General features: G+C 44.5%; 1 protein-coding gene across 1 annotated transcript in view; it reads right to left on the bottom strand.

Annotated features, from left to right (window-relative positions):
* sema7a (semaphorin 7A (JohnMiltonHagen blood group)) overlaps positions 1–25009 on the bottom strand; it is a 42031-nt gene extending 17022 nt beyond the window's left edge. The window contains 9 exon segments of the mRNA XM_068015397.1: positions 2766–2874; positions 4590–4768; positions 7062–7183; positions 9421–9534; positions 9621–9723; positions 12894–12992; positions 13736–13789; positions 24153–24289; positions 24878–25009. Of these exon segments, the coding sequence (XP_067871498.1) occupies positions 2766–2874; positions 4590–4768; positions 7062–7183; positions 9421–9534; positions 9621–9723; positions 12894–12992; positions 13736–13789; positions 24153–24289; positions 24878–24962 (1002 nt within the window). The 5' untranslated portion in view covers positions 24963–25009.
* Between the last annotated feature and the right edge of the window lie 1168 nt (positions 25010–26177).

Below are 26177 nucleotides of genomic sequence, written 5' to 3'. Positions count from 1 at the left end.
AACCTTGAAGAATCTGCTAATCTTACATTCCTTACTAAGTTTGTCAATGCTAGATTCTCAAACCAACTAAATAATAAGACAAGGCATTAGCCAGATTCTTACATAGCTATTGATTCTTCTGCAATCCACCTTCTAGCTGCCCTTTCCTTGGCACCTTCTTTTGTATTCTCTTTCCACACTATCGTACAGGGTCCCAAACACTCCTTCCACGCAAGACTGTTGGTATTTACTTCAATTTGGAAAACTATATTCATTGTTCACGCTATAGTCCTCTAACACTAAGTGAGCCAAAGACAGATTGTTTTGATCAATAAATGTTTGCTAACACACCAGTCCAATCCCCAAATGTGACTCATGACTTAACAATTTTCATTGCCTTTTTGGCTTCAGTCCTTGTCCACATTCATTCAACACATGCTTCAGGAATGGTATCCCCTCTTCTCTTCCACACTCTGCAACCCCCGGTGTGACCACTAACTTTCACCAAAATATTCTTTTATATCATCTACCAATCTCCTGCTTTTAAACATATTAACTTTGTCTTTGCAATTACTACATTTTGTCAGCAAATTTTCCTCCTTGCTTTCGACAATAGTTAGGGGCTTTCATATCCACCAGTTTTGATTGCTGATGAAAGATTAGTCTGTACTCAAAACATTACCTGACTTTTCCTTTTACAAATACTCATGAACCTGCAGTTTATTTCTGGCATTTTTCATTTATTTCAGATATTACTGAACGAGTGCAAGACATTCTGCAAGGGGAAGAGAAACAGCCAAAAGTCATGGTCCCTGTTGGAACCAATGACATAGGTAGGAAAAGGGTTGAGGTCCTATAGGCAGAGTTTCAGGAACTTGAAAAAAAAATTAAAGAACAGGACCTCAAAAGTTGTTAATCTCTGGATTACTCAGAGTCTCACGTTCTAATGAGTACAGAAACAGGAAAACAGTGCAGGTGAATGTGTGCCTGGAGAAGTGTTGCAGGAGGGAGGGCTTTAGATTGGGACCAGTTCTGGGGCAAGAAGGATCTGTACAAGCCAAATGGGTCACACCTGAAGGAGGCTGGGACCAATGTCCTCATGGGATGTTACCTGGTTAAATGGGAGAGGGTTTAAATTTGGCATGGGGAGGGGCACCAAAACACAGCAGCAGAGGAGAGAGACAGGGTATGTAGAAAACTAGGAACGACAAACAGCAACAGAACAAAGAATAGTTTAAGAGCAGCAGGAATTAGAAAGTGAGAAAAAAAGCAAAGCTGATTAGCATTGTGTTGAAATGCAAGTGTGTTATAATGCGAGGAGTATTCCTAATAAGTTTGACGAGCTACAGGTCCAATGACTTAAACATGGGAAGGAATGGGAATTAAACATTCCTGGCTACAATGTTTTCAGGAGAAGAAAAAGACTGCTGATTGGGGTGGGGTGGGGGCATTATTGATCGAGGATAGTATTACAGCTGTATATAGGGATGATATACCCGAGGGTTCAAAGACTGAATTTATTTGATTAGAGACCAGAAAGGGGATTTACACATGGAGGCAGAGGGCATAACTGAGATATTAAATGATTACTTTGCATCTGTTTTTACCAAGGAAGAAGATGCAACCCAGGCAATGTTGAAAGAGGAGGTAAGTCAGACACTAGAGGGGTTTAAAATTAATAAAGAGGAAGTATTAGATCAGCTGTCTGAACTTAAAGCGGACAAGGCACCAGGGCTGGATGAGAAGCATCCAAGGGTACTGAGTAAAGTGAGGGTGGACATCGCAGAGGCACTGCCGTAATTTTCCAGTCTTCCTTAGACTCAGGGGTGGTGCCAGAGGACTGGAGAATTGCAAACGTTACACCCTTGTTCAAAAAAGGGTGTAAAGATAAGCCCAGCAACTACAGGCCAATCAGTTTAACTTCAGTGGTGGGAAAACTTCTAGAAAAAATAATTCGGGACAAAATCAATAGTCACATGGACAAATAAGAGTTAATGAAGGAAAGCAGCATGGGTTTCTTAAGGGAAAATCATGTTTAACTAACTTGGAGTTTTTTGAGGAAGTAACAGAGAGGGTTGATGAGGACAATGTTGTTGATGTGGTGTAAATGGACTTTCAAAAGGCATTTGATGTTGTGCTAAACAACAGATTTGTGAGCAAACTTGTAGCTCATGGAATAAAAGGGACGAGAGCAACATGGATACGAAATTGGCTGAGTGACAGGAGATAAAGAGTGGTGGTTAATGGATGTTTTTCAGGCTGGAAGGTCTGTAGTGGAGTTGCCCAGGGATCAGTGTTGGGATCCTTGCTTTTTCTGATATATATTAATGACCTGGACCTTGGTGTACAGGGCACAATTTCAAAGTTTGCAGAATATATGAAACATGGAAGCATTGTGAACTGTGAAGGAGGATAGTGTAGAACTTCAAGAGGACATGGACAAGTTGGTGGAATGGGAAGACGAAGTTCAATGTAGAGAAATGTGAGGTGATTCATTTTGGTGGGAAGAACATGGAGACAATACAGAATAAAGGGTACAATTCTAAAGGAGGTCCAGGAGCAGAGGGACCTAAGTGTACATGTACACAAGTCATTAAAGGTGGCAGGACAGGTTGAGAGAGCAGTTAATAAAGAAAACAGTATCCTGAGCTTTATTAATAGAGTAATAAAGATATAGATAGCCTGGGTCTTCATTACTCACAGAATAATTAATTAATTAAATATGACTGATTCTGGATCACAAGAACTTAAAATGTCCAATCGATGAACCATTAGTAGCTTCTTACCGTGCCGGGTCTGGGATTAGGAATAGCTTCAGTGAAACCTTTAAAAGCGGAAGTTCAAAACACATCATTAATATCCTTCATGGAGTAGACACATATTGCTGTTCCATTCCTGAAAAACACAAGATATTTCATCAAATGTTCAGGTTAATAAAGAGAAATAAAACAAATTGTATTGATTCCCTTTCAAGATAGTAAAATCAAAGTCCCAAACCTTGTTTTTCACGGCTGGTTTTAGATAAAACATTCCCCAAACTATTGGAACAATTTAAAAAACTATTTCTTAACTTTCAACTTTCATCACGGAAGCTAAATCTGATAGTTATTCAAGTGATGGACAGGAATCTGATTGGTATTTGAGTGAGGGACAGAAATCTGCTGGGTATTTGAGTAAGGGATGGGAATCTGATGGATATTCGAGTGAGGGATGGGAATCTGATGGGTATTCGAGTGAGGGACGGGAATCTGATGGATATTCGAGTGAGGGATGTGAATCTGATGGGTATTCGAGTGAGGGATGGGAATCTGATGGGTATTCGAGTGAGGGACGGGAATCTGATGGGTATTCGAATGATGGACTGGAATCTGATGGGTATTCGAGTGAGGGATGGGAATCTGATGGGTATTCGAGTGAGGGACGGGAATCTGATGGATATTCTAGTGAGGGACGGGAATCTGATGGGTATTCGAGTGAGGGACGGGAATCTGATGGGTATTCGAGTGAGGGACAGAAATCTGATGGGTATTCGAGTGAGGGAAGGGAATCTGATGGGTATTCGAGTGAGGGACGGGAATCTGATGGGTATACAAGTGCGGGATGGAAATCTGATGGATATTCGAGTGAGGGACGGGAATCTGATGGGTATTCGAGTGAGGGACAGAAATCTGATGGATATTCGAGTGAGGGACGGGAATCTGATGGGTATTCGAGTGAGGGACGGGAATCTGATGGGTATTCGAGTGAGGGACGGGAATCTGATGGGTATTCGAGTGAGGGACAGAAATTTGATGGGTATTCGAGTGAGGGACAGAAATCTGATGGGTATTCGAGTGAGGGACGGGAATCTGATGGGTATTCGAGTGAGGGACGAGAATCTGATGGGTATACAAGTGCGGGACGGGAATCTGATGAGTATTGGGGTGCAGGGCGGGGATCAGATGGATATTCCAGTGCAGGATGGGAATCGGATGGATATTAAATACAGCTCCATCGGCAGTGGGACCCTCATGAGATGTCACTCAGGCAGCTTATCTCTGTGTATGATTCTACACACTGGGTATCACAACCAAACCCAATCCTACCCTCTCTATATGGCAACACTGCAGCATTAATCCAGACATTACATATTAAATGGTGAGACTTTATCAGCCTCTGCCCCATTCCCAATTGTTCGTTTCACATTTATATTAGGGAGAAAGTGTCCTTTAACCGTGTGATGAGAGGCCTACTGTGCACTTCCTGCAATAAGTGTTATCAGATGAGAAACCTCTCTTGCCTCTACCTGCTTACCACCGCATCGCTTACACATATTTCATGTCGAATATCTCTTGGTCAATTGGATTATACAGACATTCTGTCCATGAGAGAGCTCATGCTATTTTTGTGACATTTGTTAATGGGTTATTAATCTCAATGCTTGGGCAAAGTGATTCCCAATGTGTAGGTGGAATGAAGGCGTGACTGTGGGAGACGGGAGGTGTTGGGAATGGGGTAAAAAGCATGAACAGATTGCACCATGTCAGAATGGGTCAGGCTTTAATGGACCAGATTTTTATTTTTCCTTATGTTTATATGTTCGACCTATTTTGCAATTCTTGTGGGCTCACCAGTTACTGTTGAAAATTCCATAAACTCTGTCTTCACTCTCATTGAATGATCTAGCGATGAAAACATCTTTAATCCTGTTGAAATGCACATTGTCGGAGGGAATATTACACAGCAGTCGTGCTTTCAGAAAGGTCGCCCATTTGTTATGCAAGAGCTGTCTAGAACCACCTCTGTCATCCTTCAGGAAAAGAGATCACAGCCTTTAATATTCCATCACATGTACAGTGAACCTATTAAGAGGAAAAGAATGGGACCTTGTCTGCTATGAGGTGCCCAGATCATACAGTCCCAATGACCGAGCACTTGTAGCTTCCTTAACCTTTTTGCTGTGGCGTCAGTGAGCACTGGATTGTTTGTGTACAAAGTAAAGGTTTTACAATGAGATCTGCAATTACACAGCAATGTGTGAATACAGACTGCCCTTGCTGCACTGTCTCTTGTTGCACGGTGGCACTTGTTATAGATATTTATTTTGGTAGATAGTGATCATTTAATTCAACAACATGTTGTACTGAATTGATTCACAAATCAACAACAACGGGCTGAATTTAATAAGCCCCGCCAGAAAAATTGAGGGTGGGCGGAATAAATGGGGGGCCGCAAGCCAAAGAACCGCCGCAATTCCAAGCGCGGCGGCTTATTTTAGTAGCCGGGGCGGGCCACCACACCACCCCCCCACCCAACGCCAATCACGTGGAGGGAGTGGGTTGTCCGTCCCCGGCAATGGCATCAGCTACCTGTGCGTAGGTGCTGATGCCCTTTTTAAAGGGTGTCAGCCCTACTGGGAAATTTAAATATTTAAAGTTAAATGGAATTTTAAAAAATCACTTTTGCCCCTCTCCTGCCCCCACCAATAACAATTAAATTAATTATTTGCCCTTTTCCTCCCAAAACACTTACCTTGATGATCTGAGCTTACCCACCCCAAACTGCACAAACCTTTACCTGCAACCCTTCTGACCATCCCCTACACCATGATGCTAATTTGACTCTGTTTCCCCCCTCCCCCACCACTGATAAACTTGCCTTCCTCCCACCCCACCCCCCATCCCGACCAGTGTTCAGCCCCGTTTCCCAGGATGGGCATCCAAAGGCTTGCAAGGCCGGCCACTGGGGTGAAGATCACGGCAGGACATCAGGAGGCAACGTGATATTAATTAATTAATTAATTTAAATTGTGGTCCTGTCGCAGAGCGGCGGCAGGGGGGCCGTCGGGCTAGACCCTGCGGAGTCGAGGCCTGTGACGGGCCTCATCCGGGGCCATCATCAGGAACCCCCCCCCCACTCAACTCTCCCCGCCATGGATCCCAACATCGAGGTCTCCATAAAATCCAGCCCACCAACTTGCATTTATCTAGCACCTCTAACAGAGTAAAACATCCTTCCCAGGAGCGATTATCAAACAAAACTGACCACCGAGTCACGTAAGGAAACACTGGAGTAGATGGGGAGGCAGTGGTGGAGTGGTAATGTCACTGGACTAGTAACCCAGAAATGTAAGGAAGTTTAAGGAGTTAGTTCCAGAGTTCAGGGCCCAGGCAGCTGAAGATACAACCATCAATGTAACTATGGGAGAGGCAAGAGGCCGGAATTGGAGAAACACAGAAATCTTGGAGGGTTGTCGGGCTTGAGGAGATCACAGAGATAGGGACAGGCGAGGTCATGGATGAATTTGAAAACAAGGATAAGAATATTAAGGGTGATCTTGGAGGGTGGTAGGGATGGAGGAGGTTACGGAGATAGGGAGTCTCTTGATGGGGCAAGTTGAAATAGCTATCTGGCCATCCAATGGCTCATCAGGTTTAGACAATGAGCAGCTGGGTCATTTGACCTGGAAAATCTCAGGTTCAGTCTGTGATCTGTGCTGAGTTAGTTGGACATAGCTGGGATGATGGGGTTGCTACAAATGTCTTGTCACCTGTAGGTTAAAGAGGGGAATATTGGCCAGAGTTCCTGCTCTCAATTAGACAATGTCTCAGACTAGAAGGCAGGAGGTCGGCTGAGGACATAATCGAGCTCAACTTTATCATTTTGTTGTTCCAGGTTCTGCCTTTCAAAAGCAGACAACTGCTCCTGGGATTCAGCTGAAACAGTTTCAGTGCCCCAACAGGAGGGAGATCATGACAGGTCAGTGTCAGAGGTTTAGATACGCTCAATGTTTTTATAAATAAAGTAGATCGGCCACTCGCTAGCAAAGGAAATGAAACTTGGGCAGTTTCTATAGCAAGTGTCTAATCTGCAACATCAGTTGTCCACCCAGTCAGTAAGTTGAACACCTACCCCATGTTGGGATAGGAATATTCAACAAGCTGCTAAAGGTGGTCTGTAGAATATTGAGAACAGACAGCAATAGAGATGCCCATCTCTCAGGAAAATGTGACCGCAGATTACAGTGAAGTTTCACACTGAGGTACTCAACATCCAGCTAAAAATGGTGGCAAGTCACACCATGAAATGTCGGATTCACTCACCTTACACAAACGGCCAATCCGTGATATCCAGGGGTCAATGTCTGCGTTTTCTGCTGAATTCTTTTCCCTGAAGAACATGTAAACCTGGTCAGCCAGTGGTGATATTCCTACAAACTTAGGATCTAAATGGAAGAAAGCAGGAATATAGATCAATAATATAACATGAAGACTCAGTGAGGAGAGTGTGGGGAAGATCAGGGCACTATATGTTAAATTGGAAACTAGAGACACGGAAAATAAATGATGGCTGGATGTCTCTAACAAGAGCTTCGGAAAGATAGACTTGCATTTATATAGCACCTTTCCGTACCTCAGGACCTCCCAAAGCACGTCACAGCCAATTTCTGAAGTGTAGTTAATGTTGCAATGTAGGAAACGTGGCAGCCAATTTGCGCACAACAAGCTCCCACAAATGGCAGTTGGATAAAACAATCAGATCATGTTTTAGTTATGTTGATGGAGAGATAAATATTGGCCTGAACACCAGGGAAAAATAGTGCCATTGGGTCTTTTACATTGATCCGAGAGGACAGCCAAAAGATGGCACCTCTGACCTCAATACTCCTTGGAGTGTCAGCCTAGATTGTGTGCTCAAGTCACTGAACCCATATAATATGACTTAAGGGATCCTAATTGAAGGGCTGTTACCCTACCCAACATGTGTCGGGTTTGGGTCGGGTCGGGCCCCTCTTCCAGGTCTGACTTTCGGGCTCCGGTCGGGTCGGGCCGAGTCCGGGTCGTGCTCTGGTCAGGTTGGGCCGGACACACACGGTAAGTGCTCTGCCGGTAAGTATTAAAAATAAAAAACTTAGCTGAGCTGGGAGTCCGAGACGAAACTGAGTCTGCGTAATGAGCAAGTGATGTCACTTTGATGTCATCACTCATGCACTGCAGCTCCATGGAGCTTCCCAGTCGGAAGGTAAGTAAAGGGATGGTCGGGTCGGGTCGAGTATAATGTGACTTAAGGGATCCTAATGGCATTCCATACCATTTAAAGATATGAAGCTTCAGATTTTTATATATCCTGTTGTCACACACTGTTCTTTGTCACTAAATCTCTCAACTTAGACAGTATTGCTTCATTTTTTGTTTCTACTACATTAATATGTGACTTGGATTTGGGGTTTTTTAGGAACCCAATTTGCATCTGTCACAGCAAAGAGGAAATCTGAAGCAACAAATCACAGACAAATATTTAAAAAATGGAAGCCAGGATCTCTGGTAGAATATTAAATTATAGATCATCAATTCTTTTGTGGTCACTTCCCCCTTCTAAAAGGGAAGGTATGTTCTGCTGAACTGCCCCAGGATCCTTTTGATGTCACAAGTTGAGTAAACCCACATGGCCTCCAGAGTAGCTCATTGTAGTCAAATGTAGCCAATGACTCAGTGAGTCATACAGGCCTGGAAAATGTCAAGTTGACTGGTCTGGTCTGTGCTGAATTCGCTGGTTGAAATTTCAAGTTGTTGAGGGGGCTACAACCAGTTGAGGCAGGCCATGGGTAAGGTGTGACCATGGTGATTGCTGAGTTGGAGAATCTCTCCTGCTTCTCTTGTTTCCACAGGACTTACTTTCGGTTGGAAGCCATAACAGCTGCTGAAGAATCCTGACCCTGCCCAGCTTCATTCCAGTGAGAGGACCGAAAACAAGCCTTCGGTCCCTCATTTGCATGTTTAGGGACCCTGCGGCCTATTTTAGGTAGCCATCAGGTATGCCTGAAAAATGGCCTGATCCAATTTCAGTTTGAGTACTTGTCTTAAGGGGCAAGATGTTGGGCCCCCCAATTTGGGCCTCACTGCATCCATTTTATGCCTGTAAAATGAGTATAATGAGGTTCAAGTTCAATTCCCATGAGTGTGGAGTGCTGCCTTCGGTCCATAGTTACCAGTGAAAAGGAGGAAGTAAACAAATATCAAGTGAATAGAACAGTTAAAATGCAAGAAAAAGTTCAAAATCAACATGAACCCCATGACTCAGTGATTAACCGAAGTATTAGGTATGACACTGAGTCACTTAAGGGTCAATTCCCAGTCTATGCTGAGGGACCTGATCTGAACCAATGTGGTGATGGGCTGATTACGGGGAGGTAAGGTATTCTAATAGCCTCAGTATCCCTGGAAAGGAAACTCCAGCAATTCCCGGGCCTATAGCTTCCCACGTGTCTGGTGCTTATTAGTGAATCTCAGGCAGCATTCATGCAATTGGTCCCGTGCTTTTATGATAAGGAGGGGGGGTCACAGAAGAAAATTAAAGGTGCAAAAAAAAAATGACAATCCTGCAGCAGTGATGATGAGAAGGAGACATAGGCAGATTAAAGCATTTAAAAAGAATCGGAAAAGCATTTAGAATCACACTTACCATCCAACCACTTGTCAACAGAATGTAACCACAATGTGTCATTTTCTTTTTTATACCCCCGAAGGCGCACACGATCCCCATTATATAAAGGTGCTGCTGAATAGAGTCTTCCTCCTGTAATTAGAAGTCAAAATACACACCCTGAATGAACTGGTCCTTGGTCTACAAAGGATTCAAACTTGAATTGCAAGGGGACCTACCTTCAACCAATGAGGTGACACCCTGCTTTCGAGTGAAAGAACAGACACCACTTCCTAAAGGACCTCTATGCCCATTGATAATTACTTTAATCTCATTGTCAAACTGTAAAAATAAATCAGTTGGTTAATATTTTTATTTTCTCAACTTAACGGGTTGATCTCATGGAACAGATAAACAGTAGTCCGTGAGGGATTATTACTTAAATAGAAAAACGCGTACGGAAATAACACCATTATCGTCATATCATGTGACTACCAGGACGGTAGAAGGTGATGTAGATGAACCTTGGTCTTTTTCCCTCTAGCAATTCCTATGTTGTTGTTCCAGGATTCCTTGGAATCTGGCTTCTTGTCTCTGAAAGTATTTTTATCAGAAATAAGTGTGCAGTTCCCAAAGTAGGTGAGATATATGATATGTTTATTCGAGTTTGACTCCTTCCTTTGAGATAATGAAAGACATTTTAGCTGCATAGCCATGAAAACGGGTTTGATAATTTTTTTTCATTTAAGGAGGAACACGATTGTCATCACACGAATGTCCCAGCCAGGTAAGACCTGTCAATGGGGTTTACACTATGCATTGTAGATTTGCAAATGAATAAGATGATAGGAAAATATTTAAAATATTGGCTCATTACTGATTTCTCAATCTCCCCAGAAGTGGACAATCTACTCTTACCAACAGCAGAGTCCAGTTTTCCTGCCTCTAGCTCTCTGTCTCTCTCCCTCCAAAACACTCCCACAGGGGATGCAGAGACCAAGTGGGCCCACATTATAGATGCCATCTATGACTCAGCAATGACCACCTATGGCAATTGTGTGAAGCGGAATGCAGACTGGTTTCAATCTCACATTGAAGAGCTGGAACCTGTCATAGCCACTAAGCGCATTACACTGCTGAACTACAAGAAAGCCCCCAGCGAGTTAACATCCGTAGCACTTAAAGCAGCCAGAAGCACTGCACAAAGAACAGCCAGGCGCTGCGCAAATGACTACTGGCAACACCTATGCAGTCATATTCAGCTGGCCTCTGACACAGGAACTATCAGAGGGATGTATGATGGCATTAAGAGAGCTTTTGGGCCAACCATCAAGACGATTGCCCCCCTCAAATCTAAATCAGGGGACACAATCACTGACCAACGCAAGCAAATGGACCGCTGGGTGGAGCACTACCTAGAACTGTACTCCAGGGAAAATGTTGTCACTGAGACCGCCCTCAATGCAACCCTGCCTCTGCCAGTCATGGATGAGCTGGACATACAGCCAACAAAATAGGAACTCAGTGATGCCATTGATTCTCTAGCCGGCGGAAAAGCCCCTGGGAAGGACGGCATTACCCCTGAAATCATCAAGAGTGCCAAGCCTGCTATACTTTCAGCTCTGCACGAACTGCTTTGCCTGTGCTGGGATGAAGGAGCAGTACCACAGGACATGCGCGATGCTAATATCATCACCCTCTCTAAGAACAAGGGTGACCGCGGTGACTGCAACAACTACCGTGGAATCTCCCTGCTCAGCATAGTGGGGAAGGTCTTCGCTCGTGTCGCTTTAAACAGGCTCCAGAAGCTGGCTGAGCGGGTCTATCCTGAGGCACAGTGTGGCTTTCGAACAGAGAGATCCACCATTGACATGCTGTTCTCCCTTCGCCAGCTACAGGAGAAATGCCGTGAACAACATGTTCTATGTTGCTTTCATTGATCTTACCAAAGCCTTTGACCTCGTCAGCAGATGTGGTCTCTTCAGACTACTAGAAAAGATTGGATGTCCACCAAAGCTACTAAGCATCATCACCTCATTCCATGACAATAAGAAAGGCACAATTCAGCATAGCGGCGCCTCACCAGACCCCTTTCCTATCCTGAGTGGCGTGAAACAGGGCTGTGTTCTTGCACCTACACTGTTTGGGATCTTCTTCTCCTTGCTGCTCTCACATGCATTTAAGTCCTCAGAAGAAGGAATTTTCCTCCACACAAGATCAGGTGGCAGGTTGTTCAACCTTGCCCATCTAAAAGCGAAGACCAAAGTACGGAAAGTCCTCATCAGGGAACTCCTCTTTGCTGACGATGCTGCATTAACATCTCACACTGAAGAGTGTCTGCAATGAATTTGGCCTAACCATCAGCCTCAAGAAAACGAACATCATGGGACAGGACGTCAGAAATGCCCCATCTATCAATATCGGTGACCACACTCTCGAAGTGATTCAAGAGTTCACCTACCTCGGCTCAACTATCACCAGTAACCTGTCTCTCGATGCAGAATTAAACAAGCGCATGGAAAAGGCTTCCTCTGCTATGTCCAGACTGGCCAAGAGAGTGTGGGAAAATGGCGCACTGACACAGAACACAAAAGTCCAAGTGTATCAAGCCTGTGTCCTCAGTACCTTGCTCTACGGCAGCGAGGCCTGGACAACGTACGTCAGCCAAGAGCGACGCCTCAATTCATTCCATCTTTGTTGCCTCCGGAGAATCCAGACCCACCAGCCGTCCATGGCTCCGCTTTAAAGACGTCTGCAAACGCAACATGAAGTCCTGTGACATTGATCACAAATCGTGGGAGTCAGTTGCCAGCGATCGCCAGAGCTGGCGGGCAACCATAAAGGCGGGGCTAAAGCGTGGCGAGTCGAAGAGACTTTGCAGTTGGCAGGAAAAAAGACAGAAGCGCAAGGAGAGAACCAATTGTGTAACAGCCCTGACAACCAATTTTATCTGCAGCACCTGTGGAAGAGTCTGTCACTCTAGAATTGGCCTTTATAGCCAATCCAGGCACTGCTGCACAAACCACTGACCACCTCCAGGCACTTACCCATTGTCTCTCGAGACAAGGAGGCCAAAGAAGAGCTCTCTGTCTACGCTGCCCTGCGACTGGGTGATAACGAGGTATACAAACAGGACAACAGTCTCCAGCCCATTCTCCAGCCCTTATTGGTTTAGAAGCATCTGGCCTCAGATATCATGACATAGACGAGAAATTGCCAAATTGATCAGTCAATGGCTCAGGCCTGAAGCACACCATCCTGTGACACACTGAGGGGTAACATTAACTTTGGGGCAATATTGGAATTGGTGCCCAATACATAGTTCCCCCAATTGGGTGAGGTGTATAATGGAAAGATGATCCAATCTCGCCCATATACACTATTGGGCAGAATCAAAATGGCCCCCAGTGTGTTCGAGCTGTCTCCATGCTGTCTGTACTTCGATCAAAACTTTAAGGTGAAAGGCACAGTTAGGAGGAATAAATTTTAGAATTTATCCAAAACGTACTTACAAGTAGCCAACATCGTGGATCCTGGGCATTGGTTCCACACAGAAGAATGTGAGTTGCATTGAATCTTTGCAAGACCATGATAACATTCTCACAATAACCCTGGAGTTAAATAAAGGTCATGAATGTTTAAACAAGGTTAAGGAAATGAGACAGAACAATACCACAGAGGCCCATTAAAAGAGATATCATTCAGAATGCAACATCCCTGCAGCCTCCTCGGATAAGCAGCATCCAAGATAAATCCTTAGTATCACAGGTACCCACTAGCCCCATGCAAATGAGGTGCCCTCCACCAATCCCACATCATCCGAAGGGGCCAATGCTGGAGATCTCTGGCAGGTAAGATCCCGTCATGTGCCAAGATCGCAGCTCATGTAATTTTGAAGGCCTTACGTGTGACCTTACAAATTATTCATTCCCACATCCATGCTTATAATGAAAACTTCCCATTACTAACTGCCTTCTGACGTGGCCTGGCAATTTTGGATCATTAGGAAGAGGAATTTTTTTAAATTATTCGTTCGTGAGATATGGGCGTCACTGGCTAGGCCAGCATTTATTGCCCATTCCTACTTGACATTGTGAAGCTGGTGGTGAGATTGCTGGAAGCCAAGTCATATTTCAGGAACGGTGCAAAAATGGCAGCTCTGATTGGAAAGCTATTTTGTCACATCGGAAAATATTTCCACATAATAGCAGCACATAAACACTTCAGCTGGGAGAGAGTTGTACAAATACTCGATTATAAGACTATTAGAGAGCTTTCTACTGTGAAATTCTATTCAATTGTAGAGTTTCAACAAAGCGAAGTGAACTGAAAGAGTTTCCAGATCAGAACTCACCAATGTCGCTTTTGTGCATTTTTCAGTGGATTTGTCATCAGCTGGCACTGAGATCTGGAAGGTGAAGAGAGAAGGGTAGTGACTGATGATGGGCTTTAATATGAAAAGTAACACAGCTAATTTTACTCCTTTATTTCACTATTGTGAAGCTCTGCACAATCCTTCCCCAATAATAAGGCAATTCAACACTTTAATAATGTTGTAGTATCTTACAGTGGGTTGTAATGAAGAGGGACTTGTATTTATATAGTGTCTTTCACAACCTCAGCATGTTCCCTTAGCAGCCAATGCACTACATTTGAATTGTAGTCACTGTTGTAATGTTGGAAAGCTGGCAGCCAGTTTACACTCCCACAGATTGTCTGCTTTAAGGTGTTGGTTGAGGGGTAAATATTAACCAGCACACCAGGGAGAAATCTCTTTCTCGTCTTCAAATAATGTCAAGGTATCTTTTGCATCTAACTGAGAGAGCAAATTGGCCACAAGAAAACTACAGAGATACTGCACACAGTTGAATCCCAATGTATTGCATCACTGGCTTTACTGTAGACCATCAGCGTGGTCTCACTGTGTCAGAGTGAGGATGGACGCTGTGTTAGAGAAACAGACATAATCATTTATTCGTCCCGATTAATCCATCAGATTTATAAAAATACTTGATTTTTGCTACTGTAGTTTTTTCAAAAAATCTATATATTTCTGTTTCACCATCACCAAACACTAGTTAGTTGAAGCCATTATTGAGCATATTCCATTAGTATTCTCTGCATAGCAGAGACACTTGTCAGTAACCAGTACTCACAACTTTTTCATCGTTTGAAACTTTTTTAAAGTTTCTATTAATCTGCTTCCACAATAACTCACTGTGTAAAAAAAATTCTCATCTCCCCATAGGATTTTTTTTGTCAATTATCTCAAATCTGTCTCTTCTGATTACTGACCCTCCTGCAAGTGGAAACAGTATCTCCCCATCCACCCTATCAAAACCATCATGATGTGAACACCTCTATTAAATCTCCCCTTAGCCTTAATACAAAACCAAAGGACTGAGGATGCTGGAATATGAAATAAGAACAGAAAATGCTGGAAATACTCAGCAGCTCAGGCAGCATCTGTGGAGACAGAAACAGGGTTAACATTTCGGGCCGATGACCTTTCAAGGTCCCTTGAAACTTCTTTGCTCCAAGGAGGCCAATCCCTAATTTTTTTTTTACAATTTTCTTGGTGGTAATTAAGGTTGGGATTTAATAAAGTGTAACACAACATAAATTTACAGGAGAGATTAGATCTGCTATTGGTCATAATTGCAGCTGAACACCAGCCAATATTTAAGCACAAACATGATACCATTTGTCATGAGAACAGATGGTGTCAGAAATACTCAGCAGATCTGGCATCTGTGGAGAGAGATCCAGCATCTGCAGTATTTTGCTCTTATTATACCATTTGTTATGTTTAGTTTACTTTGGACTCTTAGTATACGATTGGTACCAAGCCAGCAGTATGAAATTCCAACAATTTCAACCAATCAGTAAAACAGAGCAGTGATCCAGAACTCAAAATACTTCCTGGCAAAACACTTCAGTATATCATGCGTCCTGATTGATCAGCTTTCTTAAATTCATGTAGGAACCAAAGAAATGATAAGGAGAACAAAACAGAAAGCTTCCACATACCATAAATATAGAAAGTGAAAAGTGTATGACTTTTGTATGACTTCTAATTACATGCACCAGTGATTAGAATGTCTTTGTACTTTATACAATGAATGTTGATTGACATAAAGTACTATTATATGTTCTGAAGAGCAGTTCCCATTGACTGCCCTTGACATCAAGGCAGCATTTGACTTGAGTATGGCATCAAGGAGTGCGAGCAAAACTGAAGTCAATGGGAATCAGGGGGAAAACTGTGGTTGGAGTCATACCTAGCGCAAAGGAAGATGGCTGTGGTTGTTGAAGGTCAATCATCTGAGCTCCAGGACATCACTGCAGGAGTTCCTCAGGGTAGTGCCCTAGGCCCAACTATCTCCAGCTACTTCATCAATGACCCTCCTTCAATCACAAGGTCAGAAGTGGGGACATTTGCTGATGATGACACAATGTTCAACACCCGTTGTGGTCCGTCAGATACTGAAGCAGTCTGTGTAGAAATGCAGCAAGCCCTGGACAATATCCAGGCTTGGACTGATAAGTGGCAAGTTACATTTGCGCCACACAAGTGCCAGGCAATGACTATCTCCAACAAGAGAGAATCTAACCATCTCCTCTTGACATTCAACGGCATTACGATCGCTGAATCCCCCACTACCAACATCCTGGGGGTTACCATTGAACAGAAACTGAACTGGAGTAGCCGTATAAATACCATGGCTATAAGAGCAGGTCAGAGGCTCGGAATCCTGCGGTGCGTAACTCGCCTCCTGACTCCCCAAAGCCTGTCCACCACATACAAGGCACAAGTCAGGAGTGTGATGGAATACTCTCCACTTGCCTGGATGTGTGCGGCTCCAACAGCACTCAAGAAGCTCGACACCATTCAGGACAATGCAGCCTGCTTAACTGGCACCCCATCTACAAACATTCACTCCCTCCACCACTGACGCTCAGTGGCAGCAGTGTGTACCATCTACAAGATGCAAAGGACTGAGGATGCTGGAATATGAAATAAGAACAGAAAATGCTGGAAATACTCAGCAGCTCAGGCAGCATCTGTGGAGACAGAAACAGGGTTAACATTTCGGGCCGATGACCTTTCAAGGTCCCTTGAACCTTCTTTGCTCCAAGGAGGCCAATCCCTAATTTTTTTTTTACAATTTTCTTGGTGGTAATTAAGGTTGGGATTTAGTAAAGTGTAACACAACATAAATTTACAGGAGAGAATAGATTTGCTATTGGTCATAATTGCAGCTGAACACCAGCCAATATTTTTGCACAAACATTTGTCATGAGAACAGAAAGAGCTGGAAATACTCAGCAGATTTGGTATCTGTGGAGAGATATCCAGCATCTGCAGTATTTTGCTCTTATTATACCATTGTCAACCTGGTGAAGCTACAACCCAGAACCACTTGCATGCCAAACAGCGTAAGCAGCATGCAATTGACAGAGCTAAGCGATCCCATAACCAATAGACCAGATCTAAGCTCTGCAGTCCTTCCCACATCCAGGTGTGAATGGTGGTGGACAATTAAACAACTAACAGGAGGAGGTGGCTCCACAAATATCCCCATCCTCAATGATGTGGGAGCCCAGCACATCAGTGCAAAAGGCTAAAGCATTTGCAACAATCATCAGCCAGAAGTGCCAAGTGGATGATCTATCTACACCTCTTCCTGAAGTCCCCAGCATCACAGATGCCAGTCTTCAACCAATTCAATTCACTCCGTGTGATATCAAGAAACAACTGAAGGCACTGGATACTGCAAAGGCTAAGGGCCCTGACAACATTCCGGCAATTGTACTGAAGACCTGTGCTCCAGAACTTGCCGTGCCCCTAGTCAAGCTGTTCCAGTACAGCTACAACACTGGCATCTACCCTGCAATGTGGAAAATTGCCCAGGTATGTCCTGTACACAAAAAGCAGGAAAAATCCAACCTGGCCAACTACCATTCCATCAGTCTTGATCGTTAATAAAGTGATGGAAGGTGTCATTGACAGTGCTATCAAGCAGCACATGCTTAGCATTAACCTGCTCAGTGACGCTCAGTTTGGGTTCTGCCAGGGCCACTCAGCTCCTGATCTCATTACAGCCTTAGTTCAAACATGGACATATGAGCTGAACTCCAGAGGTGAGGTGAGAGTGACCGCCATTGACATCAAGGCAGCATTTGACTTGAGTATGGCATCAAGGAGTGCGAGCAAAACTGGAGTCAATGGGATTCAGTGGGAAAACTCTCCGCTGGTTGGAATTGTACCTAATGCAAAGGAAGATGGTTGTGGTTGTTGGAGGGCAATCATCTCAGCTCCAGGACATCACTGCAGGAGTTCCTCAGGGTAGTGTCCTGGGCCCAACCATCTTCAGCTGCTTCATCAATGACCTTCCTTCAGTCATGAGGTCAGAAGTGGGGATGTTCGCTGATGATTGCACTATGTTCAGCACCATTTGCATTTCATCAGACACTGAAGCAGTCCATGTAGAAATGCAGCAAGACCTCGACAATATCCAGGCTTGAGTTGATAAGTGGCAAGTAACATTTGCGCGTCACAAGTGCCAGGCAATGACCATCTCCAACAAGAGAGAATCTAACCATCTCCCCTTGACATTCAATGGCATTACCATTGCTGAATCCTCCACTATCAACATCCTGGGGGTTACCATTGAGCAGAAACTGAACTGGAGTAGCCATATAAATACCATGGCTACAAGAGCAGGTCAGAGGCTAGGAATCCTGCGGTGAGTAACTCACCTCCTGACTCCCCAATGCCTGTCCACCACCTACAAGGCACAAGTCAGGAGTGTGATGGAATACTCTCCACTTGCCTGGATGGGTGCAGCTCCAACAGCACTCAAGAAGCTTGACACCATCCAGGACAAAGCAGCCCACTTGATTGGCACCCCATCCACAGCATTCACTCCCTCCACAACCAACGCACAGTGGCAGCAGTGTGTACCATCTATAAGATGCACTGCAGCAATGCACCAAGGCTCCTCAGGGAGCACTTTCCAAACCCATGACCTCTACCACCTAGAAGGACAAGGGCAGCAGATGCGTGGGAACACCATCACCTGCAAATTCCCCTCAAAGCCACACATCATCCTGACTTGGAACTATATCGTCGTTCCTTCACTGTCGCTGGGTCAAAATCCTGGAACTACCTTCCTAATAGCACTGTGGGTATACCTACCCTACATGGACTGCAGTGGTTCAAGAAGGCAGCTCACCACCACCTTCTCAGGGGCAATTAGAAATGGACAATAAATGCTGGCCTGGCCAGTGACGTCCACATCCCATGAAATGAGTTAAAAAAAGTAATTCAAGCCATTGACTAGATTCACCCTACTAAGTCATGTTTTTCAAACTGCCAACAAGTCTTGGAATGTCCCATTCCCAAAGAAAGCAGCACCTGACTATCCGAGCACCTGACTATCCGAGCACCTGATGCATTCCTAAAACAAATGACAATTATGGAATCTACCATCTAACTCATTAATATATATTGTGAATAGCTGGGGTCCAAGCACCAATCCCTGCGGTACCCCACTAGTCACTGCCTGCCATTTGGAAAAAGACCCATTTATCCCTACTCTTTGTTTCCTGTCTGCCAACCAATTTTCTATCCATCGCAATACACTACCCCCGATCCCATGCGCTTTAATTTTACACGCTAATCTCTTCTGTGGGACTTTGTCGAAAGCCTTCTGAAAGTCCAAATACACCACATCCACTGACTCCCCCTCACCAACTCTACTAGTTACATCCTCGAAGAATTCTAGTAGATTTGTCAAGCATGATTTCCCTTTCATAAATCCATGCTGACTCTGCCCGATTCTGCTACAAAATCTTTGATAATGGACTCCAGAATTTTCCCCACTACCGACGTCAGGCTGACTGGTCTATAATTCTCTGCTTTCTCTCTACCTCCTTTTTTAAATAGTGGGGTTACATTAGCTACCCTCCAATCTGTAGGAACTGTTCCAGAGTCTACAGTATCTTGGAAGATGACCACCAATGCAACCACTATTTCTAGGGCCACTTCCTTAAGTACTCTGGGATGCATACCATCAGGCCCTGGGGATTTATCGGCCTTCAATCCCATCAATTTCCCCAACACCATTTCTCTACTAATACTGATTTCCTTCAGTTCCTCTCTCTCACTAAGCCCTGTGTTCCCCAACATTTCTGGTATGAAATTTGTGTCCTCCTTTGTGAAGACAGAACCAAAGTATGCATTTAGTTGGTCAGCCATTTCTTTGTTCCCCATAATAAATTCCCCTGTTTCTGACTGTAAGGGACCTATATTTGTCTTCACCAATCTTTTTCTCTTCACACGCCTATAGAAACTTTTACAGTCAGTTATTATGTTCCCCGCAAGCTTGCTCTTGTACTCGTATTTTTCCCTTCTTAATCAATCCCTTGGTCCTCCTTTGCTGAATTCTAAACTGCTCCTAATCCTCAGGTCTGTTGTTTTTTCTGGAAAATTTATAAGCCTCTTCCTTGGATCTAATGCTATCTCTAATTTACCTTGTTAGCCATGGTTTGGATACCTTTCCCATTTCACTTTTGCGCCAGACAGGGATAAACAATTGTTGCAGTTCATCCATGCGCTCATTAAATGTTTGCCATTGCCTATCCACTGTCATCCCTTTAAGTAACGTTTCCCAATCAGTCATAGCCAACTCGCGCCTCATACCTTCGTACTTTCCTTTACTAAGATTCAGGACCCTAGTCTCAGAATCAACTACGTCACTCTCCATCTTGATGAAGAATTCTATCATATTATGGTTGCTCATCCCCAAGGGGTCTCACACCACTAGATTGTCAATTATTCCTCTCTCATTACACAATACCCAGTCTAGGATGGCCTGTTCTCAAGTTGGTTCCTCAACATAATGGTCCAGAAAACCAACCGTATACACGCCAAGAATTCCTCCTCTACGGTATTGTGACTAATTTGATTTGCCCAATCTATATGCAAATTAAGCTCACCCATAATTACAGATGTTCCTTTATTGCATGTGTCTCTAATTTCCTGTTTAATGCCATTCCCAATATCACCACTACAGTTTGGAGGTCAATATACAACTCCCACTAACGTTTTTTGCCTCTTACTGTTTCTCAGCTCTACCCATACATATTCCACATCACCACAGCTAATATGTTTCCTCACTACTGCATTAATTTCCTCTTTAACCAGCAATGCCACTCCACCACCTTTTGCTTTTTGTCTGTCAGGACAATGAGTAGGCTATGATTGGAATACTGTGTGGAATTTTGGAGACTCCATTATGGAAAGAACATTAAAGGCTTAGAGGGCAAACAGATTAAACTGTAAGTAAATTAATAGCCTATAGAAATGGACAGTTCTGGGTAAGCTAATGTAAAGCATGGCTACCCAACCCGAACCCGACCAGACCCGACAACATCTCTGGTGATAAGGTGAGTACTACTAAAGTGTTTTTTTTTAAGGACTTTAGATTGAAGTGGGTAGAACAAGGCCCAAAGTATAATTAGTATTTTTTAATTAAGGGAGTAACTAATTAACAGAAGGGTAAGTCATGGCAGGAGAGCTCAGCCCCGTGATATGCTCCTCCTGAGCTATGTGGAAAATCAGGGACGCTTCCAGTGTCCCTAACGACCATGTGTGCAGGAAGTGTATCCAGCTGCAGCTACTGGCTACCTGCATTACGGAGCTGGAGCTGCAGGTGGATTCACTGTGGAGCATCCGCAATGCTGAGGATGTCGTGGATAGCACATTTAGTGAGGTGATCACAACGCAGGTAATGGCTGCGCAGGCAGAAAAGAGATGGGTGACCACCAGACGGAGTAGTAGGCAAAGGCAGGTAGTGCAGGAGTCCTCTGTGGCCATCCCCCTCTCAAACAGACATACCGCTTTGGATACTGTTGGCGGGGATGACCTCCCAGGGGAAAGCAGCAACAGCCAAGTGCTTGGCAACACAGAGGGCTCTGCTGCACAGCAGGGGAGGAAAAGGGTTGGAAGAGCTATAGTGATGGGGATTCTATCGTAAGAGGGTGGCACAGTGGTTAGCACTGCAGCCTCACAGCTCCAGCGACCCGGGTTCGGTTCTGGGTCCTGCCTGTGTGGAGTTTGCAAGTTCTCCCTGTGACTGTGTGGGTTTCCACCGGGTGCTCTGGTTTCCTCCCACAGCCAAAAACTTGCAGGTTGTAAGGTAAATTGGCCAGTGTAAATTGCCACTAGTGTAGGTAGGTGGTAGGAGAATTGAGGGAAGGTGGGGATGTGGAAGGAAATATGGGATTAATGTAAGATTAGTATAAATGGGTGGTTGATGGTCGGCACAGACTCTGTGGGCCGAAGGGCCTGTTTCAGTGCAGTATCACTCTATGAGATAGGCGTTTCTGTGGCCACAAATGAGACTCCAGGATGGTATGTTGCCTCCCTGGTGCTAGGGTCAAGGATGTCTCGGAGCGGTTGTAGGACCTTCTGAAAGGGGAGGGTGAGCAGGAAGAGTTCGTGGTCCATATTGGCACTAACATGGACAGGAAGAGAGATGAGGTCCTGCAAAGTGAATATCGGGAGTTTGGCAGAAGCTTAAAAAGCAGGACCTCTAGGGTTGTATTCTTAGGATTACTCCCCATGCTAGTGAGGGTAGGAATAGGAGGATTAGGCAAATGAATGCGTGGTTGAAGAGCTTGTGTAGGCGGGTGGGCTTCAGTCACTTGGATCATTGGGATCTCTTCTGGTGCCGAAGTGACTTGTACAAGAAGGACGGGTTGCATCTAAACTGGAGGGGGACCAATATCCTTGCGGGGAGGTTTGCTAGTCCTACTCGGGAGGGTTTAAACTAGTCTTGCAGGGGGGTTTGACCCAAAGTAGTAGTCTCTCAGATGAGATAGTTGAGGCAAATGTAGAGGTTAAAGCAAGCAAGTCCAGTGGGCAGGGGCAGGACAGGGAACGTGGAAGGTCTGGTAGGCTAAACTGCATTTACTTTAATGCAAGAAGCCGAAGCCTTACAGGTAAGGCAGATGAACTCAGAGCATGGATCGGTACATGGGATTATGATATCATAGCTATTATGGAAACGTGGTTGAGGGATGGGATGGACTGGCAGCTCAATGTTCCAGGGTACCAATCCTTCCGGCGTGACAGAGGTGGAGGTAAGAGAGGAGGGGGAGTTGCACTATTGATTAGGGAGGACATCACGGCAGTACTTAGAGAGGATATCCTGGGGGGGAACGTCCAGCAAGGCCATATGGATAGAATTTAGAAACAAGAAAGCAGAGAGACCTTGGGGTGCAAGTACATAGTTCTCTGTAAGTGGCAACACAGGTAGACAGGGTGGTGAAGAAGGCGTATGGCATGCTTGCCTTCATCGGCCAAGGCATTGAGTACAAGAGTTGGGACGTCATGTTACAGTTGTACATAACATTGGTTAGGCCGCATTTGGAGTACTGTGTGCAGTTCTGGTCGCCGCACTACAGGAAAGGTGTGATTAAGCTAGAGAGGGTGCAGAAAAGATTCACAAGGATGTTGCCTGGTTTGGAGGGCTTGAGTTATAAAGAGAGATTGGATAGGCTGGGTCTGTTTTCCCTGGAGCAAAGGAGGCTGAGAAGGGACATGATAGAGGTATATAAAATTATGAGAGGCATAGATAGGGCAGATAGCCAGATTCTGTTTCCCATGGTAGGGGTGACTAAAACTAGAGGCCATAGATTTAAGGTAAGAGGGAGGAGGTTTAAAGAGGATCAAAGAGGTAAGTTTTTCACACAAAGAATAGTGAGTATCTGGAATGAGCTGCCTGAGGAGGTGGTGGAGGCAGGAACAGTAGCGACATTTAAGAGGCATCTGGACAGGTACTTTAATGAGCAAGGCATAGAGGGATATGGAATTAATGCAGGCAGGTGGTATTAGTGTAGATAGGTATTATGGTCGGCATGGACGCGGTGGGCCAAAGGGCCTGTTTCTATGCTGTACGACTCTATGACTCTAGCACTCTAACATGTGTCGGGTTCGGTTCGGGTCAGTTCTCTCTTCCAAGTCCAGCATTCAGGCTTGGGTCGGATCGGGCTGGACATGGACAGTGCTGCCTTGCTCCAGGAAGGAATCTTCAAATGAACATTCAGGACGTCAAGGTGGGAAACGTGCAGGTACTCTGAAATCAGCACTATTCTTCCTGTTTGAAAACATATCTCGGTAACCTCCAGGTAGCAGCTGTGATCTTATTACTGATGCACTCACATGAATATCGAGGTGTGAAATGCTCAAACGCACTTACCCCGGCAGCTCAGAGCACGCCAGCCTCACAGGTCTCTTTCACTAGTTTACTCATTTAGCCTGTTTTAGTGCATTTGTGTGTGTGTTTTTTTTAAATAGAGCGGTTCTCTGTCCTTGATGAGCTGATTGGCCGTCTTTTGTGCTGTAGGGAACGAGCTCATCAAGTCCATGACAGCTCTCTGCAAGAGCACTTAATTTGTGAGTTTCTGAAATAAATCTGGCCAAAATCAATATCCATCGTTTGAACTCCCTTCCCACATTGCTTGAGTTTCTTGGGCATGCAATACTATCCTAAAAACAGACCCTAATATGTGTAAGCAAGAACAGTGGATCACAAAACAAATGTCCTTAGGTAATTACCACACTCAACATGACAAAACAGGGCTGGAAAATGCACGATCCTTCACAGATTGTTTATGGTCTGTCTGTAATTTTACAAATAATGGGCACTAGTCAAGATATTACATCTTATTAACGTATCAGGAACAGGCTGATTCTATACCTTTTCTATTGGGCGAGGTTCTCCAAACTTTATGCGATAAAGAATTGCATTTCCACCAACATAAACAGTACTTCCTTCACGAAGTGTGACTGTGTAGTCCTCATTCGAGCCAAATTTGATTCGATCTTTAATTTCACCTGTAAAGATATAAAGGAGCATAGCTTTACTGATTAATGATAAACACAAAGTCAGGGAAAGGAACAAAATGTAATTTGAAAGAAATGCCAATCACGGTGATTGGAACTCAAGGACTTGGATCCACTGAAATGGCCCAATTTCTCATGACTGATACTATGTAAACACAATATGCAAGCACAGGATAAGATTATTCTCTGCATGAGTGTGGCCATTATAATTTCTCTACTGGCATAGCAGGTGATGGGTCAACGACTGCTGACTAATGCAGACCAGCTCACTATTTCTTGAGAAGCCCTGATTGAAATACTTCCACAAAGCAAGGCGGTGCACAGCAATGATTTGCTGGGAATATTCAATTCCAATATTTACTGCACTGTCCTCAACTTGGTTATGCACTCCTACAAATAAAACAAGTTTCAAATATTCACTTACACTTAAACATAGACTATGATTGTCTGGATAGTAATAGGTGACAGAAGCAAAAGCAACAGGATGGAAAACTTTTTCACACAGCGAGTGGACCCTCCCCATCCCCGAGACTGGGGCTCAGGACCCGACTCACCCTCCGAGACTGGAGCTCCACTTACCTCTCAAATCCAGTTTGAGTCGGGGTGACGATTTGGCTGAAATGCAGCTCAGCAACAGGAATAGAAAGGCGGCGATCACAGCCATTGCGCATCGAAACTGCAAAACCCTTTCAGACTGAACAGAATCCACGGCGACTCGGATAAGTGGTTTCGATAAGTGGATACGTTATCTATTCTCAGCGAGTGTGTAAGTAATGAGTAACCGAGATAACATCTTCTTAGTGTGTAGTGGGTGAAAACTAGACAATATTTCCGGACTAGCCCACAACTGTGGTTCCTCTCCTGCAGCCTTCGCATATATTGAGCTGATGGTTTTGACGCAGCGAGGAGGAGGGACGTGACGATATTTCTCTGATATTACTGTTAGGTCTTTTCCTTTGGAGAGAGAAAGTCAAGGTAACATTGGTGAATTGGTGCAGTGCATCCTGCAGATAGACCCACTGCAACAATGGGGGATATTGAAGCCAATGCAAACTAAAAATCAGGAAAACTGACTGACTGTCCACTGGTTTACATTACCAGCCTAACACCAATGGGTTTGCTACTTAACTCCAGAATGTACAAATGCTCAGTTAGAAGGAGCAGATTAATTATAGACAACCAGCGTGGATTTGTAAAGGACAAATTGTGTCTGAAATATTATCGATTTTTTCTGAAGCAAATCAATTTTCCATTTGTTTTAGAATCATAGAATGGTTACAGCACAGTGGAGGCCATTTGGCCCGTTGTGTCTGTGCAAGCTCTCTGTAAGAGTCCTCTCCCTCACCCTTTGCCCATCGTTTTGTAGATGTTTTCTCTTCAGATGATTATGCCATTCTCTTTTGAAGGCCTCGATTGAATCTGCTTCCACCACACTCTCAGGCAGTGCATTCCAGATCCTAACCACTGGCTGCGTAAAAAAGAAAAGTTTTTCCTCATGTCGCTGTTACTTCTTTTAGAGCATGGCTACCCAACCCAAACCCGACGGGACCCGACGACGTGTGTAGGGTTTGGGTCGGGTCGCTCTTCCGGGTCCAAAATTCGGGCTCGGGTCAGGTCGGATGGGATGTGGACAGAGATCAGGACAAACAGAAATCAGAGGTGAGAATAGTGGGGGTGGGCGGGGGGGTGTTGGGGGGGGGGGGGGGTGGAAAGGAGGAGAAAGAAACAGCTACAAGTTCCGACAGAAACCATCCTAGTGAAATTAACCAAACCCCTTACACTCTGAAATCTATCAAGTCCGGGAGACACTGACAAGCCCGGGGAAGATACCAGTAACTGCAGTAAGTACAGAAACATCAACTGAGCTCTTGCTTTAATC

Source organism: Heterodontus francisci, chromosome 35, assembly GCF_036365525.1.
Source record: "Heterodontus francisci isolate sHetFra1 chromosome 35, sHetFra1.hap1, whole genome shotgun sequence".
Lineage (NCBI taxonomy): Eukaryota > Metazoa > Chordata > Chondrichthyes > Heterodontiformes > Heterodontidae > Heterodontus > Heterodontus francisci.
The sequence above is the reverse complement of the archived record's forward strand: the minus strand, read 5'-3'. Positions and strand labels throughout refer to the sequence as shown.